Below are 16569 nucleotides of genomic sequence, written 5' to 3'. Positions count from 1 at the left end.
GCTGTGTGTGTGCACATGTGGGTACGTGTGTGTGCACATATGGGGGTGTGTGTGTGTGCACATGTGGGTGTGTGTGTGAGCACATATGGGAGTGTGTGTGTAAGCATATACGGGTGTGTGTGTGTTTGCACATATGGGTACATGTGTGTGCACATGTGGGTACGTGTGTGAGCACATATGGGGTGTGTGTGTGTGCGCACATGTGGGTACGTGTATGTGAACATGTGGGTGTGGGTGTGTGCACATGTGGGTACGTGTGTGTGCACATGTGGGTGTGTGTGCACATGTGGGTACGTGTGAGCACATATGGGGATGTGTGTGTGTGCACATGTGGGTACATGTGTGTGAACATGTGAGTGTGGGTGTGTGTGCACATGTGGGTACATGTGAGCACATATGGGGGTGTGTGTGTGCACATATGGGCACATGTGAGCACATACGGGGGTGTGTGTGCACATGTGGGTACACGTGTGAGCACATATGGGGGTGGGTGTGTGTGCACATGTGGGTACGTGTGTGAGCACACATGGATGTGTGTGTGCACATGTGGGTGTGTGTGTGGGACAGAGTGTGTGTGTCTGCATCTGGGTACATGTGTGGGTCTGTGTATGTGGACATATGGGCACATATGTGGGTCTGTGTGCACATATGGACACGTGTGGGTCTGTGCGTGCACATACGGGTACATATGTGGACGTGAATGTGCCCACGTGGGCACATGTGTGGGTCTGCATGTGTTGACATTTGGGTACATGTGTGGGTTTGTGTGTGTGCACATATGGACAGATATGTGGGTCTGTGTGTGGACATATGGATACATATGTTGGTCTGTACATGTGTGGGTCTGTGCGCTCACATATGGGGATGTATGTATGTGTGTGTATGTGTGTGTATGTATGTATGTGTGTGTGTATGAGTGCGTGTGTGTGTATGTATGTGTGTATGTATGTGTGTATGTATGTGTGTATGTATGTGTGTATCTATATATGTATGTATGTACATATGTATGTCTGTACGTGTGTCTTTGCACACCCAGCTCTGTATCCCCACTCAAGCCGCCCCGCCCCCACGTGCACGCTCACCCAATCACGCGCGTTCCCCGCACGTCACTCAGCGCATGGCCCCGCCCCATTCCCCTCAGTGGGCGTGGCCTCTACCGCTCGGCGCCGCCCCTTTGCGTGATGACGTCACGAGGAGGCGGGACGCACGACCGCCACTTCCGGGTTTCCCGGCCGGGTCGCGCAGGCGGTGAGCGGCAGCGGCGGGCGGGGCCGCGCGGGGGGAGCGGGCCGGGATTGGGGGCCGCGCTGCCCGAACCTCAGCACCGCCGGGCCGAGCCGCGGAGCGGGGCCTGGAGGCGGAGGGCCCGGCAGGAGGAGAGCTGCGGGATCGTGCCGTGCCCGGTGGGGCTGCTGTAGGCCTCGTGACCTGTGGTGGCAATGGGGCTGACGTGGGTCCTATGGACCATTGCCCGCAGTGGGGCTGCTGTAGGCCCTATGGACCCATTGCTGCAGTGGGGCTGCTGTAGGCCCTATGGACCCATTGCTGCAGTGGGGCTGCTGTAGGCCCTATGGACCCATTGCTGCAGTGGGGCTGCTGTAGGCCCTATGGACCCATTGCTGCAGTGGGGCTGCTGTAGGCCCTATGGACCCATTGCCCGCAGTGGGGCTGCTGTAGGCCCTATGGACCCATTGCTGCAGTGGGGCTGCTGTAGGCCCTATGGACCCATTGCTGCAGTGGGGCTGCTGTAGGCCCTATGGACCCATTGCCCGCAGTGGGGCTGCTGTAGGCCCTATGGACCCATTGCCCGCAGTGGGGCTGCTGTAGGCCCTATGGACCCATTGCTGCAGTGGGGCTGCTGTAGGCCCTATGGACCCATTGCTGCAGTGGGGCTGCTGTAGGCCCTATGGACCCATTGCTGCAGTGGGGCTGCTGTAGGCGCCGTGCCCCATGGGCTGTGTGCCCCCAGGCTGATGCAGACCTCGTGCCCCATACGCCCTGTGCCCTTTGGTGGGGCCATGTTGGCCTCCCACCCCACAGTTCCCGTGCCCCCCCAACGGGGCTGGTGTTGTTCCTGGCTGCGCTGTGCCCCGTTCCCTCGCTGTGGTGAATTCTGCTCTTCCTGCCCTGCTGACAGCTTGCTGGGCGCTGGGCAGCCATGAGGGGCTCTGCTCTGTGCTCTCAGTGCTGCCCTCCCCAGCAGCAGTCCCTGATCCGAAGGGCCGTCACCTCCCATCTCTCTGACACAGCCCTGAGGAGCGCCGTCCTGCGACCAAAGGCTCAGCTCATAACACCTGGCTGGGGCAGAATTCAGCCCCACAGCAGTTTGACATCAGTGCATCACTCTGGTGAGGAACAGGATGGCGTTGGGAAGCAGATGGGATCGGAGCTGAGGTCCCACAGCTGTGAGCTCCCTGGGGACGTGTGGGCACAGACCCACACCCGTGCTCTCCTCCATCCCAGCTCAGCTCTGGGCGGGCGGTGAGCAGCGCTGCGCTCGTGCTTGGAAAATGAGTTGTTCCCCTTGCAGCCCTGACTCACCGGCCCCACACTGCTCGTGTTTTCCACCTGCGATGAGCTGCTGGCCAGGAGCTGTTTGTAACTCGCTGGGAGAGCACAGAGCTCTGGGACGAGCTGACATCCCGACCCAGAGACCCACTGTGAGCACACAGCTCTGCTTCCTCGCTGGGAAACCGCACCGCTCGCTTTCTGTTCTATTTCTCTCTGTCACCTCGAGGTGTTTTGCTCTGCGTCGCTCTCAGGGTGGGGAATGCAGGGAGGCAGCACCGATCCTCAGCCGTGAGTTCAAACCTCCACCCCACGTGGTGTGCATGGCAGGGCGAAAGCAGCAGCGCCTTCCACAGTGCTGCGTCCCTCGGGGAGGAGCAGCCCCACGTCCTGTGGCTGAGCTCGCAGTGCTGGAGCAGACAGGTCGGGCTGGTTGTGCTGCTGGGAGCTGAGCTCCATCCTACGCCAACCAGCAGCTCTGCAGAGCTGCTGCTGTCGCTGCTCAGTGGGGACAGCAGGGTGGGCAGTGCTGTCACCTCGCGGCCCCACAGAAGGGCGGTGTGGGGTTCTGCAAGTGCTGCGCTCCCGTCGGTCGGTGTTGCAACCCCAGGGGGAAATCTCGTGATGAGTGGTGGTGAAAACGGTTTCTTTTTCTATAAGATCAGCTGTTGAACTCTGACCGTTGTGGGGTTGGTCGTCAGGGGGCTGCGTGGGGCTGCTCGGGCTGGGATTCGGGGTTCTTGCTTGGGATTTGAGCTTCTTCCTTTGGATTTGGGGTTCCTGCTTGAGATCTGGTGTTTTTTTGTGGGATTTGAGGTTCTTGTTTAGGATTTGGAGTTGTTGCTTGGGATTTGGGGTTCTTTTGTGAGATTTGGAGTTGTTGCTTGGGATTTGGGGTTCTTTTGTGGGATTTGGGGTTCTTTCCTGGGATTTAGGGTTCTTGCTTGGGATCTGAGGCTCTTCCTTGGGGCTTGGAGTTGTCGCCTGGGATTTGGAGTTCTTCCTTTGAATTTGAGGTTCTTCCCTGGGATTTGATGTTCTTACTTGGGATTTGCTCAGGGTTTGGGCCACCTCCACGACTGCCCTTTGCTGTGTGAGCCGATGGGGTGGCAGCACACCGGCCTGCCAAAGCACTGCTGGGCTCTGCCCTCTGCTTCACAGCAAAGCCACAGCGACGCTCCCACGTCGGGGGAAGGTTTCCTCTCCGAGCTCTGTGGCTCTTAGCAGCATTTTGTGGCAGTGGCTGCTGCTGGAGCTGCCCGTGGGTCTGGAGGCAGATGAGTGGGGATGGAGCTGAGCTGAGGGGCAGCTGTGCTGCTTTGCTCCCATGCCTCCGGACACAGCGGGGGAAAATCCGGACGCTTTGTGGGGTTTCTGTTCTGCCAGGAGTGGGGCAGTGCTGGAGCGTTCCCCTCGCCCTGGTGCGGCATCTGCAAACTGCACCGCGAGCTCCAAAGTGCCCTCGGTGTGACTGACACTGCTGTGTGACCCACAGGTGACATGTGAGCACGGGTGGGAGCAGCAGCTGAGATGCATTCGAGCCACGCCGATGACCCCAAGGAAGTCATCCAGGTGAGCTGTGCTCCCAGCCCTCCGACACGCACAGGGACCCCCAGGCACTGCTGAGACCTGGCGATGCTCTCGGGCGGTTCTTACACCCCTCTGTGGCTGCATGTGGGATGCACAAACCCTGCAGGATGTGGGCACGGTGCTCAGCCCCACTGCCGGGGGTGCAGCAGTGCTGTGTGCACCTCACTGCCCTGCAGCAGCGCTCCACGCGTGGCACACAGCTTTGTTTGCACTGTGACACTGCTTTGGCCTGACAGATCAGGGGCGGCTGGGGAGCACGGGGCTGCACAGCAGGGTTTGGGCACGTGGCCTTCAGCTACGGCTGCAAACCTCGCTTGGGTGCTGGCAAAACATTCAGGGCTGAGAATTCAGTGCAAGAAAGCATTCAGCTGGGAAAGGCTTTGCTGTCTGTAGAAGTGCTGTGCACTGTAAAACCCCAGAAACCCAATGAGCCCCAAAACATGAGCTGTGGGAAGGGCAGTCGGCATCCGTGACTCATTTACAAAAGCCAGGTGGACTCTGATGCCAACAGAGTGAGTCCCCAGCTCGACTGGGTCAGCTGCAGTGCTCATGGGCAGCATCTGCAGAGCGCGTGGATTGGGCAGGAGCCGCACAGAGCCTCTGGATGAGCTTGGCAGCTTGGCATCCCCGTAGCTTGCAGCCTAGCATCCCAGTTGCTGGCAGCTTGGCATCCCCATAGTTTGCAGCCCGTTGTCCCAGGTGTCTGCAGCCCAGCATCCCAGTTGCTTGCAGCTCAGTTTCTTTGTTGCTTGCAGCCCAGCATCCCCAAACCTTCAGCCCAGCACCCCTGTTGCTTGCAGCTTGGCTTCCCCATATCTTGCAGCCCAGCATCCCAGTTGCTTGCAGTCCAGAACCCCCATAGATTGCAGCTCAGCATCCTGGTTGCTTGCAGCCCAGCTTCCCAGTTGCTTGCAGCCCAGCTTCCCTGTTTGCAGCCCAGCTTCCCAGTTGCTTGAAGCTCAGCTTCCCAGTTGCTTACAGCCCAGTGTCCCTAAATCTTGCAGCCCAGTGTCCCAATTGCTTGCAGGCCAGCTTGCCAGTTGCTTGCACCCCGGTTTCTTGCAGCCCGGTGTCCCTATAGCTTGCAGCTCAGCATCCCGGTTGCTTGCAACTCGGTGTCCCCATTGCTGCCCTTTTTCCTGACCCTACAATCTAACCCTGCACCTCCCATGCTGCAGCTGATCAAGAAGCAGCTGGTGAGCTCCATCAAGGCCCTGCAGAAGCAGTACGTCTCCTCGGATGCCGTGGTGACCAGCGATGATGGGAACGCCAACACCCTGTGCAGCGCCCTGGAGGCCGTCTTTGTGCACGGGCTGAAGGCGAAGCACATCAGGACAGAGACAGGGGGCAAAGGGAGGAAAGCAGGCGGCCGGCTGCCGCTCCCCCAGCCCGTCTTCTGGGCCCTGCTGAAGAGCATCACACACCGGTGCGTCCCCACGCTCGTTTTTCTGCCCTCTGAGAGGGTCGGACGGCTGGCAGGGAGCTCTGCGCCCTTCAGCTCAAGCTGTGTGATCTCAGAGGGTGTCGGGTCCCGAAAGGTGTGTGCAGGAGAGCGTGGTGCTGCCGGGGGGCACCTGGTGGTGTCCCCCCCCCCCCAGTGGCATCCCATACACAGGGAGGTCTGAGACCCCCCCGACCCCATATATAGCAAATATAGAGCGGACGATGAGAGCGCTTTGGTGCTGTGCAGGATGGCTTTGTGCCCTCTGAAGGTGTTTTTCCTCTGCCCCTCAAAGACAACAAACCTGTTCTCTTTTCCCCGGCAGCGAGCTGGGGGCAGGCAGGGTTTGGGGAAAAAGCAGCCAAAATGAGGGCAGTGAGGGTAGTTGGAGCACACAACGCTTCTGTGTTCCCTTTGCCTTACTGTGGCACTCAGAGGCATGGTGGACACCAGTGGGTGACACCAGTGGGTTTTTCACTCCCTTCCCCAGATGGGAGCAGGGGAGATGCCTCCAGCCAGAAGGGCTGCGCCCAGGAGTGGCTGAACCTGATGTGTTTGGTGTGGGGGGAGTTCAGGAGCCAATGTTTCCCCATAGGAAACCACAACCTATCAGCACCCACCTCCCGTAACGCAGCGCTGTGGGCGCGCATCCCTCGCATCCCACTCTTTTTTCTCTCTCCCCTTCCCCCCAGGAACATCATCTCAGAGCTGGAACAACTCATTTTCATCACCACGGACGTGGGCCGCTGCCGGGCCTGGCTGAGGCTGGCTCTGAACGATGGACTGGTGGAGTGCTACCTGAAGCTGCTGCTGCGCGAGCGCTCCCGCCTGCCCGAGTTCTACCAACCCGCAGCGCTGCTCCTGGATGCCGAGGAGTGCGAGTTCCTCCTGAGCTTCCTGCAGGGCTTGTCGTCCCTCACCTTCCAGCTGTCCTACAAGTCGGCAGTGCTCAACGAGTGGACCGTCACCCCGCTGTCCCTCTCGGGGCTGTGCCCTGTATCCGAGCTGCTGGAGCCCCCGACGGATGAACCTCAGAGAAAAGCATCTCTGGGCTCCATCTCCCAATCTTCGGGCTCCGATGAGATCGAAATCCAACCCTCAGCGCTGCCCATCGGCAAAGCGGGCGACAAACCCAAGCGGACGTCGTCCTCACTGAGCCTGAACACCACGGGTTCATCGCAGCTGTCCTCCAGCCTGGGCTCCGACAGCGTGCAGCCCCACTGCGCCCGCAGCCCCGAGCGCGGCGACGAGCCGCTGTCCTGCGACTCCGACCTGGGCACGGCCACGGCCGAGGACCTGGACAGGTCACTGCAAGAGTGAGTCCCCCTCCTCACCTCTCATTTCCTCCCTGCGGGCTCTCTCTGTTTAACAAGTTTTCCTCCTGGGAGCAGCCTGAAAGGCAAAAAGGAGCTGCACCACCGTTTCTTTAAGCGTGTTTTGGCCGGAGCTCAGCCCAGGCTCGTTAGGAGCTTTGGAGCACTTGAAGCTGATGCTGCTAATTGCTCAGCTGTTTCCCATGGCTTAGAGCTCTGCTCTTCCCGTAGCTCGCAGCGCTGTCACCTGCTCGTGGCACTGGGCAGGGATGATAATCCTGGTGCAGAACCCGTGACTCAGTTCTCAGCCTGAGCCTGGTTTGGTCTGAGCGGGCACTGCTGAGCTGGGGCCATGGGAATGCCTGCGAACTGCTGTCAAGAACACGGCTGTTTGGCAGCAGCTGGGATCCATTAGCTCACCCTGTTAGCGAATTAAAATCCCCTCACATCGTTGGGAAGGGCATCCTTTGCGGGGTCTTTGCCCTGAGGGTGCAAACCCCCCTTTCTGCTTGATGTACCACCAGCAGAGTGATGCTCACTGCAGCTTCTCTTCAAAGGGTGCTCTCCGAGTTCAGGAAAGCCGAGCCGAGCTTTGGTGCCCCATCGGAGCGGCTGATCCCAGCCGTGCTGGGCTGTTCCCCACCACCCCCCGAGGACACCCACCCACCGCCTTCCCCACCACCAGCTGAGGCCTGCACTGCTCCCCAGGAGGAGGACAGCATCCCGGCCCCACAGCACGTGGATGGGGGGAAGGAAGGCCGCGTGGTGCGCAGCCCTGCTGCCAAACTCCTCTGCTCCCCGCTGCCGGGCTGCCCGGTAGGTGTCACAGCTCACAGTGCACAGAATCCTCGTGTTACCCTTCCTGATCTAATGGGGAAGAGTGGTGAAGCGGGTGGCGGCGTTGCTGGGCTCGAAGCGCTGATCCCCAGAGCTGCCAGCAGCACTTCTGGTGTAAATAATGCCCAAATCCAGCCCCAGCATCCCAGATCCCACTGAGCCATCCTGGGGATGCTGGGTCTGAGCAGACACCCCTCAGCACAACGAGTGCCCACGTGCTGGGGATGCACTTCCCACCCCCCTGAGCATCCCTCCCTCGGGTCCACGTTCCTTTGGCTCCTTCCCAGCTCTCCCGTCTCCTCCATTTCCTCCTGGCTTGGGGCCAGCCTGACTAATCTATGGATAACATACGGTGTCAACAGGAAACCCCCCCCTGCTCTGACATGACTCACAGAGCAACCTGCATTCCTCAGCCCAGGGTAAACAGGGCCTTCCCACACCTCCCGCTCTTCGCTGCTGATTCCCACCGTGGTTTTGTTTGTGGTTGGGATAAAATGCTCTTGGCAGGCAAAGAAGGGTCGGTCCTGGTAGGAACCAACGTTATTGCACGTGGGTGCTGCAGGGCTGCACTCCTCCTCCTGAGCCCCTGTGTGGTTTAGGGGGAGAGAACCAACCCGAGTTTGTTTTTGTGCTTTCAAATCCCACCACTCGTTTGCAGCTGAGCCCCCCAGCAGTTGGAGGCACCGTGCGTTGCACTTTGCTCTACTCCAGCAAAACCAGAAAGTGGTGTGGACAGGAGAGCCAGGCAGCAGCCGGGTTTATCACGAAGATAGAATCATAGAGTCAGTAAGATTGGAAAAGACTCCTAATATCCAACCATCAGCCCATCGCCACCAAGGCTGCTAAACCACGTCCCCAAGTAGAATCACAGAATTGTGAAGGTTGGAAAAGACTCCAAGATCCCCAAGTCCAACCCCAGCCCGTCCCCACCGTGCCCACTTATAGAATCATTCAGGGTGGAAAAGACGGTTGGGTTTGATGATCTTGGAGGTCTTTTCCAACCTGAATGATTCCGTGGTGGGGACAGGTTGGGGTTGGACTTGGGGATCTTGGAGGTGCACCCATCCCACCACGCTCATTCGTCGAATCGTTAAGGTTGGAAAAGGCTTCCAAGATCTCCAAGTCCGACCCCAACCCCTCCCCATTGTGATCACTTGTAGAATCGTTCAGCCTGAAGAAGACCTCCAAGATCTCCAACCATCCACCCAAGTCCTTGCCCCCATGCCCACCAAATCGTGGCCCCGTGAGCCACATCTCCACATTTCGTGTCCCTGCTCTGCAGCACACAGCCTGGATGTGCCCAAGCAGCCCAGATGGCTGCGCTGTGTGTGCACAGGCTCACGGTGGATGTGTGTGCTGGAGTTGGTTGATGGATATTTGTTTCTGCTGCATCTTTTTTATAACAGAATAGGAAGAGCTGGATTTCAGAAGACGATTTCTACAGACCTTCAGCAGGAGAGAGCGATGAAATCCCAGCTGATGCCAACGGCTTTGTGCCAGATGGGGCCGGGGAGGGCCCGACCTCAGGGCTGCTCAGTGCTTTGGATTTGGAAAGGCCGTCCCCGCCATCCTCGCAGGGTCCCAGGCTGTCCCCCGAGCGAGAGCAGAAGGGTTTCAGCGTTGTGCATCGCCGCCAGATGGGTACGTGTGCCCCATGGCCCCGCTGTGGGACCAGTGGGGAATCAGTCACCCATTTGGGATCAGCACGTCGCTGGGTGCTGGCAGTGCTGACAGCCCCACAGCTGGTGCTTCCGTGGCACTGCTGAACCCATGGGGCACTGCTGGGACACGGGGGGAATGGGATGCGGCACAGATTTCCTTTACGCCCTCCTTCTCATCCTTAGCCTCAACACCAAGAGCATACGGACCATGATGGGGCCCAGCAAGCCGGTCCTGCAAACTCCTGCCCTTCCCTTATTCCGCTGGGATCCCCTTCCATATTCCACCAGGATCCTATATTCCATTGGGATCCCCATCTCATATTCCACCAGGGTCTGCTCCCCGTCTCGTATTCCACTGGCATCTGTTCCCCATCCCGTATTCCACCAGGATCCCCATCTCCCATCGGGATCCCCATTCCCTATCCCACCAAAGCCTCGCTGCCTGTGCTGCACACTGTGAGCCACCCCCTGGTTCTCCTCCGTCCTCACTTCGGGTCCCTCTGAGCCGTCCCCTTTTCCCCCAAGGTCTCTCCAACCCTTTTCGGGGACTGCTGAAGCTGGGCAGCCTGGAGCGGCGCGGAGCCATGGGCATCTGGAAGGAGTTCTCCTGCGAGCTGTCGCCGCTGGAGCTGCGGCTCTTCCTGGACCACGAGGACCGCATCTGCGTGGAGAGCTTTTCCCTGCTGCGCTGCGAGTCGCTGGCGCTGACGCATTCGGATGGACGCTTCGAGCTGGTGTTCCTGGGGAAAAAGCTCTGCTTGAGGGCTCCTTCCCGGGATGAGGCTGAGGACTGGCTGGATCGGATCCGCGAGGCGCTGCGCAAGTGCCGCCCGCAGCTGGAGGAGGAGGAGTGGGAGACGCTGGAGTACCCCGAGGACGGGGGGGATGGCTGCGAGCCCTGTGCTCCGCTCCAGTATGAAGCACCTGGGAACGGCTTGGACTGGACTTTATCCCACAAACCAGAGCTGGATGCCATCAAAGAGTCCGTCCTGTATGCGGACGTAGATAAGACGTGGGTCCCTTTTATATTTTCCCTCTCGTTGGAAACCTTAAAGTGCTTTAAAGTGCGGAACAACGACAAAATCTTAAGCAACAGTTACGGCATAGAGACGATCCAGGACATCCTCCCCGACACCAGCCTGGGGGGACCCTCCTTCTTCAAGGTGATCACCTCCAAGGCTGTGCTGAAACTGCAGGCTGAGAGCGCGCAGGAGGCCGCGGCATGGAGGGAGCTGGTGCGAGCGGTGCTGGGCTCCTACCTGGAGGCAGCCGAGGAGGCACTGACCCTGGGGGGCAGCTTGGACGGCCATTCCCAGGTGCTGCTGAAGAGCATGGTGAAGGAGAACGGCTTCTTGTTGCAGTACCTGGTGGCCATCCCCATGGAGAAGGGGTTGGACTCGCAGAGCTTCATCTGCGCAGGTAGATGGGGCTGGTTTGCAGTGAGGAGCCCAGCTCTGCGTTGAGTTCATTCAGGTTAACGAGGTTATGGTGGAGCCCCTCTGTTGGGCTTCGACCCCCAGATTTTGCGGTGTCTTTGGCACAGGAAGAATCCCCCAGCACCCAATCTCCATCCCCATCCCACCCAGCGCATCAAACCGCGCTCTGCTGGGTTGCTGCCCAAGAGATTTACGGTGTAGGCAAAAGATTGGCTCTAAGCAACCTCATGTGGAGCTGATGGACCCCATCGTGGGCGTCCAGTGCCCCCAGCCCACAGGGAAGGCACGCTCAAGGCAAGCCCGAGGAGCAGGGCAGTTTTTCCAGTAAGGCTGCTCTGGGTGTGACCAGCTGCTTCGTGCAGCGCTCGTCGACCTTCCAGCAACGCCTCCTGGTTTAACAGCATGACACCCACTGACCTCTCTGGGAGCTATAATTTGTTCTGTACCTCGCTAAGATAATTAAGCTTCAGCTTTTCTCTTGCTTCAGTTGCGTTTCTCGTCCCCTCCAGCAGGTTCTTCCTTAATCTTTTTTTCCATATTTTCCATTTTTTGGTCCCTGCCTTCCCCCCGGGCTGTGTCCTTCCACCTACCAACAGAGGGAAGCAGCAAGTTGAAGAGACCCATCTTCCTTCCCCATTTCTTTGCTTTGCTTTTCCTTAGGTGTCTGCTGCATTCCAGCCCTGACTAGGGCAGCCCCGTTAGGACAGGAGTGGTTTCCCAGTGTGCCAGGGTAGAACAAGAAATATAGGCTTCTTTGGTTTGGTGTTTGATACTCAACACCCGAGCTCCGTAAAATGTTGGCAGTGCACTCCAGATTGCAAAGAAGTGGATGGGGGTGATGGGGCGGCCTTGGCTCTTCCTGGGGCAGACACGGACCCACCGACGCTGTGTTGGTTGTTTTAGAGAAGTGAACCCATTAAAAATAGCACCCAGAGTTTTCCTGTCTTCACAACTCCGTTCAGATGGAGCAACTGTCAGATGTAGCTCTCCCCCAGGAGTTGAGCCAGATTCCCCCGGGCTGCACACCTCAGTTTTTGCTTCTCCCATCCCCAGGTGATGGGGTGGGCAGGTGGGATGTAGGTTGTGCCTTACGCTGCTGTGATGTCCTAAAAGAAGGGCAGGGGGGAATAAACAAACACATTAAATCGATAGAGTCATAGAATGGCACAGTTTGGAAGGGACCTCAAAGATGGAAGAACCATGGAATTGTTGGGTTGAGTTAAGTAGGGTTGGGTTGGAAGGGACCTTAAGGATTGTAGAGCCGTGGAATCACAGCACGGCTGTGTTGGAGGGACCTCAAAGATCACAGAACCGTGGAATCACGGCGTGGTTGGGTTGGAAGGGACCCTAAGGATTGCAGAATCATGGAATGGTTGGGTTGGGCTGAGTAGGGTTGGGTTGGGCTGAGTAGGGTTGGGTTGGGCTGAGTAGGGTTGGGTTGGAAGAGACCTTAAGAATCATAGAACCATGGAATGATTGATTGGGCTGAGTAGGATTGGGTTGGGGAGGACCTTAAAGATCATCTAAATAACTTATGGATTAAAACCAAGACGGGTTCAGGAATGTCACGATGCCTTGTGTGTGGAGTTGGTCCGTCGTGGTCCAACTGACTGGAACATGCTTTACCCCATGTCCACCCCCTTCCCAGGTTTTCCCGCCCCACGTCTCACCCCGCATCCTCCCCGCAGGTCACGGGGTCCCCTCTTACTTCCTGTTCTCTGTTCCCCAAAGGCTGCTCCAGGCAGATCGGCTTCTCCTTCGCCAAACCCAAACTCTGTGCCTACTCCGGGCTCTACTACTGCGACAGCTGCCACCGGGACGACGAGGTGGTCATCCCCTCACGCCTCATCCACAACTGGGACCTGAGCAAGAGGGGGGTGAGAAGGATGGAGCCGTGGCTGGGGGTGGTCCTGGAGGTCCTCTGGATGACTTTCCCCCTCTCTCTGCCGTAGGTTTGCCGTCAGGCGCTGAAGTTCCTCACCCAGATCCGTAAGCAGCCGCTGATTGATCTCAAGTTGGTCAACGAGAGCCTCTACGACCACGTGGAGAGGATGAGGCGCATCCGTCGGAGCCGGGAGCAGCTGAAGCTGCTGGGGGATTACCTGAGCGTGTGCCGCAGCGGGGCCCTGAAGGAGCTGAGCAAACGGTGAGCACCCCAGGTGCTTCCTGCTGGGTGGCACCTTGCTCCGTCTGTCGCCGTTGCTGCCGTGGTGGGGTTGAAAGGGACCTCAGAGGTCGTAGAATTACGGAATCGCAGCGCGGTTGGATCAGAAGGGACCTTAAAGATTGCCGAATTACGGAATCGTGGCACAGTTGGGTTAGAAGAGACCTCAGAGATGGTGGAGCCGTGGAATGAGAGCGTGGTTGGGTTGGAAGGGACTCGGAGATCATAGAACCGTGGAATCGTGGCGCAGGGTTTGAAGAGACCTCAGAGATCACAGAACCGTAGAACTGCTCCCCACATCCAAGCCCAGTTTCCCCTTTCAGTTAGAAGCCGTGCCCCCCCGTCCTGCCCCACCAAACCACGCCGTTTCTGACCCCCCAAGCACTGGCAGCCGTTCCCATGGGATGTGGGCTGGTTTTCCCCTCCATGTCATCTGCTGGAGGAAGCTCCCCGTGTGTCCGTGGGGCGGCGCGTGGAGATGGGCCGGAGGAAGCGCTTTCCTGGCCGGGGCTGGACAGGAAACACCTGGGCAAACAGATGAGAGATTTCTTTTCCCCCTTTTGAAATGCTCCCAAACAATTTTCAATGGCAGGATCTGCGATGCGTTGCTTGGCGCGGTGTCAGGTTTACAGTCACCCGGAGCCTTCATCCCCTGGGCTCTTCCTCACCCCTCCAAGACGTGGGAAGCTCCCAGCGAGCTCCTCTCTGTGCTTATTTGCAGCCTCGATCACAGGAATTACCTCCTGGAGTGCCCCCACAAGTACAGCGTGGCCGACCTGCAGCAGGTGAGCACCCCGAGGAGGGGCTGCATCGAACGGGGCCCCCCTCCAACAGATTTCACACCGCTCCGTCCCTCTTCACTTTGCTTCCTGCCATCACCACAGCCTGGGGGCTAAAATCATGGGGGTGGGGTGGAGTGGGGTGGGATGGGAGTGGGGTGGGGTGGGTTGGGATGGGTTGGGATTGGGGTGGGATGGGGTGGGGTGGGTTGGGATGGGTTGGGATTGGGGTGGGATGGGGTGGGGTGGGGTTGGGATGGGATGGGTGGAATTTTAGAGTGGGATGGGAGGGGATGGGAGGGGATGGGATGGGATGGGATGGGATGGGATGGGATGGGGTGAGCTGAAATGGGATGGGGTGGGTTGGAATGGGATGGGTGGAATTTTAGAGTGGGGTGGGATGGGAGGGGATGGGAGGGGAGGGGAAGGGAGGGGAGGGGATGGGATGGGATGGGGTGAGTTGGGATGGGATGGGGTGAGTTGGGATGGGATGGGGTGGGTTGGAAGGGGATGGGGTGGGGTTGGGAAGGGATTAAGGTGGGTGGGGGTAGGGTTGGGTTGAGGTGGGATGGAGTTGGGATGGGGTGGGTAGAGTTGAGGGGTTGGATTGGGGTGGGGTAGATTGAGTGGGGTTGGAATGGGTGGGAATGGGGTGGGTTGTTGGATGGGGTTGTGTTGGGATTCGTTAGGATGGGTTGGGATGAGATGGGTTGGGATGGAATGGGTTGAGTGGGGATGGAATGAAAAGGGATTGGGTTGGGATGGGTGGTAGGATGGGGTTGGGTTGGGTTGGGATTTTTTGGGATGGTGTTGAGGTGGGATGGGGTTGGGATGGAATGGACTGGGGTGGGGTGGGTTGAGTGGTGTGGGGATGGGATTAGTTGGGATGGGGATGGGGTGGGATGGGGATGGGATGGGATGGGATGGGGATGGGATGGGATGGGATGGGATGGGATGAGTGGAGTTGAGAGGGATTTGGATGGGATTGGGTTGGGGTGGGTTAGACTGGAGCGGGTTGGGGTGAGATGGGATGCGTTGGAGGGGACCTCGTGCTCCAAGAGCTCCAGGAGAATCATTTCACCCCCGTGTGATGCTGCACCACACAGAGCTGCGCCCCCAATAGCACTCAGTGCATTCTGCAGCTGAATATCACTGACCCCAAAGCCGTGAGCCCTGTGCTGGCCTCCCAGCGCGGCACTGAGCCCCATGCAGACACACGGCGCTGCGGAGGCCCTGGGGGACGTTTTGTCTGCAAATCACAACCCCAGCTGTGCTCTGCAGATCTCCGACGGCGCCTTCGAGCCCTTCCTGCTCTCACTGATCCAGTTTGCATCGCACCACGTCTACAGCTGTGACCTGTGCACGCAGCGGGGCTTCATCTGCCAGATCTGCAGCAGCAGCGACATCATCTTCCCCTTCCAGCTGGATTCCACTTCCAGGTGGGCTTTGCCGGCGGCGCTGAGCCCGGCAGGCAGAACGGCTGCGTTCCGCTGTGCGTCGCAGTGAGAGGAGCACAGCCAGCACTGCTGCTCTGTTTGTTGGCTCGGGGGCCCCGTTTTGGCATTCCGGCGGTGCCGGGGTTTGGGGCAGCCCGTGCTGGGGGTGTCGCTCTGGAAATGGGGCTGAGGAGCACCCAGCCCTGCGGGCACCCAAACCGTGGTGCGTTCTCTCAGTTTTTTATTTCTGTTTTTCCCAGATGCAAGGACTGCAAAACTGTTTTCCACCGGCAGTGCTACCACAGCACCACGTCCTGCCCGCGCTGCGAGCGCCGGCGGCGGTACCGACAGCAGGAGGAGGAGGAGGAGGAGGAGGAAGGCAGTGCGGGGCCCATCCCATAGACCAGCAGCCATCCCAAAGGCGGGGGCAGATGATGTCCCCACGGGCCCCAAAAGCACCAGGACGTGGTGCACAAGGAGCTGTCAGCCCAGGAGCTGTCGGGCAGCGCATCGCCGTGGGGTCTGGACCCCCACCCAAAGACCCCACAGCCAATGGGGGGGTGGATGAGCTGGGGGGGCTGTGGGGCTGAGCTGGGGCTGGGGGGCTGCAGCCATCCCCTGCCACCACCCCACTGATGGGGACGCGGTGGCACTGAGCGGGTTTTGGTGTCCCCATCCCTGGGGGATATGGGGATATGGGGACGGGGGCTCCCCAGGGCCTGCAGTCCCCGTCCCTTTGGGGTTTCTGTGTCCCCATCCCTTTGGGGTTTCTGTGTCCCCATCCCTTTGGGGTTGTGGTCTCTCCATCCCACGGGGGCACGAGGGGACATGGGGACGGGGACTCCCCACGTTTTGGGGTCAGATGTGCCAAGGGGACGCGGGGCTGCGCAATGCCACCCACTGGGATCGGTGCCGTCCCCCACTGCCATCATCCCGATGTCCCCAGGTGGCACTGGGGGCTCACAGGCTGCGCAGTGGGGTGGGCTATGGGGCCAGCTGCTGTCGGTGGGACTCGAGGGCTGTGTGAACCGTGCCGGGTGAGCTCGGGGCTTTCTTGGGTTTGGGGTTTGCAGGGTGCACCGGATGGCACCGTGGTGACGTTGTGCCTTGGGGGCAGAGCTGCTCTGCCTCCCTTTTAACCCCCGGCCCTTCTGGGGCCGCAAAGAGAGTTTTATTTTCCTGTCACTTCACTGTGAAAATGATGGAGATTTATTTGATGCCATGCGTGGTTGTTTTCTGGGGCCGTCCCTTCCCACAGCTCCACCCCACACGCTGGGCCATATTGGGACCCCATGAGGGGACAGACTCCACTGGGGACCCAGGATCAGTGTCCCCCACCCCTCCGGCCTGCGTTCCCCAGCCCCTTTCCTTCCCCCACCCACCCCATAGAACCACCCCACGCTG

General features: G+C 59.2%; 1 protein-coding gene across 3 annotated transcripts; it reads left to right on the top strand.

Moving 5' to 3' along the window:
* The first annotated feature begins 1146 nt into the window (after positions 1-1146).
* PLEKHM1 (pleckstrin homology and RUN domain containing M1) lies at positions 1147-16382 on the top strand. 3 transcript variants are annotated; one of them, XM_085210889.1, is made up of 12 exons: positions 1147-1248; positions 4004-4080; positions 5277-5524; positions 6232-6855; positions 7410-7668; positions 9096-9330; positions 9876-10769; positions 12518-12663; positions 12739-12932; positions 13543-13735; positions 15011-15168; positions 15426-16382. In XM_085210889.1, exons 2-12 carry the CDS (start codon positions 4039-4041, stop codon positions 15565-15567), a joined length of 3135 nt encoding a protein of 1044 aa, XP_085067015.1. In that variant the 5' UTR covers positions 1147-1248; positions 4004-4038; the 3' UTR covers positions 15568-16382. The 3 variants fall into 3 exon arrangements, with proteins under 3 accessions (XP_085067015.1, XP_085067017.1, XP_085067016.1); XM_085210891.1 differs by having other exon boundaries at positions 1150-1248; positions 13672-13735; XM_085210890.1 differs by lacking the exon at positions 1147-1248 and adding an exon at positions 2279-2660.
* Positions 16383-16569: the final 187 nt, after the last annotated feature.

This window comes from Meleagris gallopavo, chromosome 29 (genome assembly GCF_905368555.1).
Source record: "Meleagris gallopavo chromosome 29, MGAL_WU_HG_1.1, whole genome shotgun sequence".
NCBI lineage: Eukaryota > Metazoa > Chordata > Aves > Galliformes > Phasianidae > Meleagris > Meleagris gallopavo.
The sequence above is the reverse complement of the archived record's forward strand: the minus strand, read 5'-3'. Positions and strand labels throughout refer to the sequence as shown.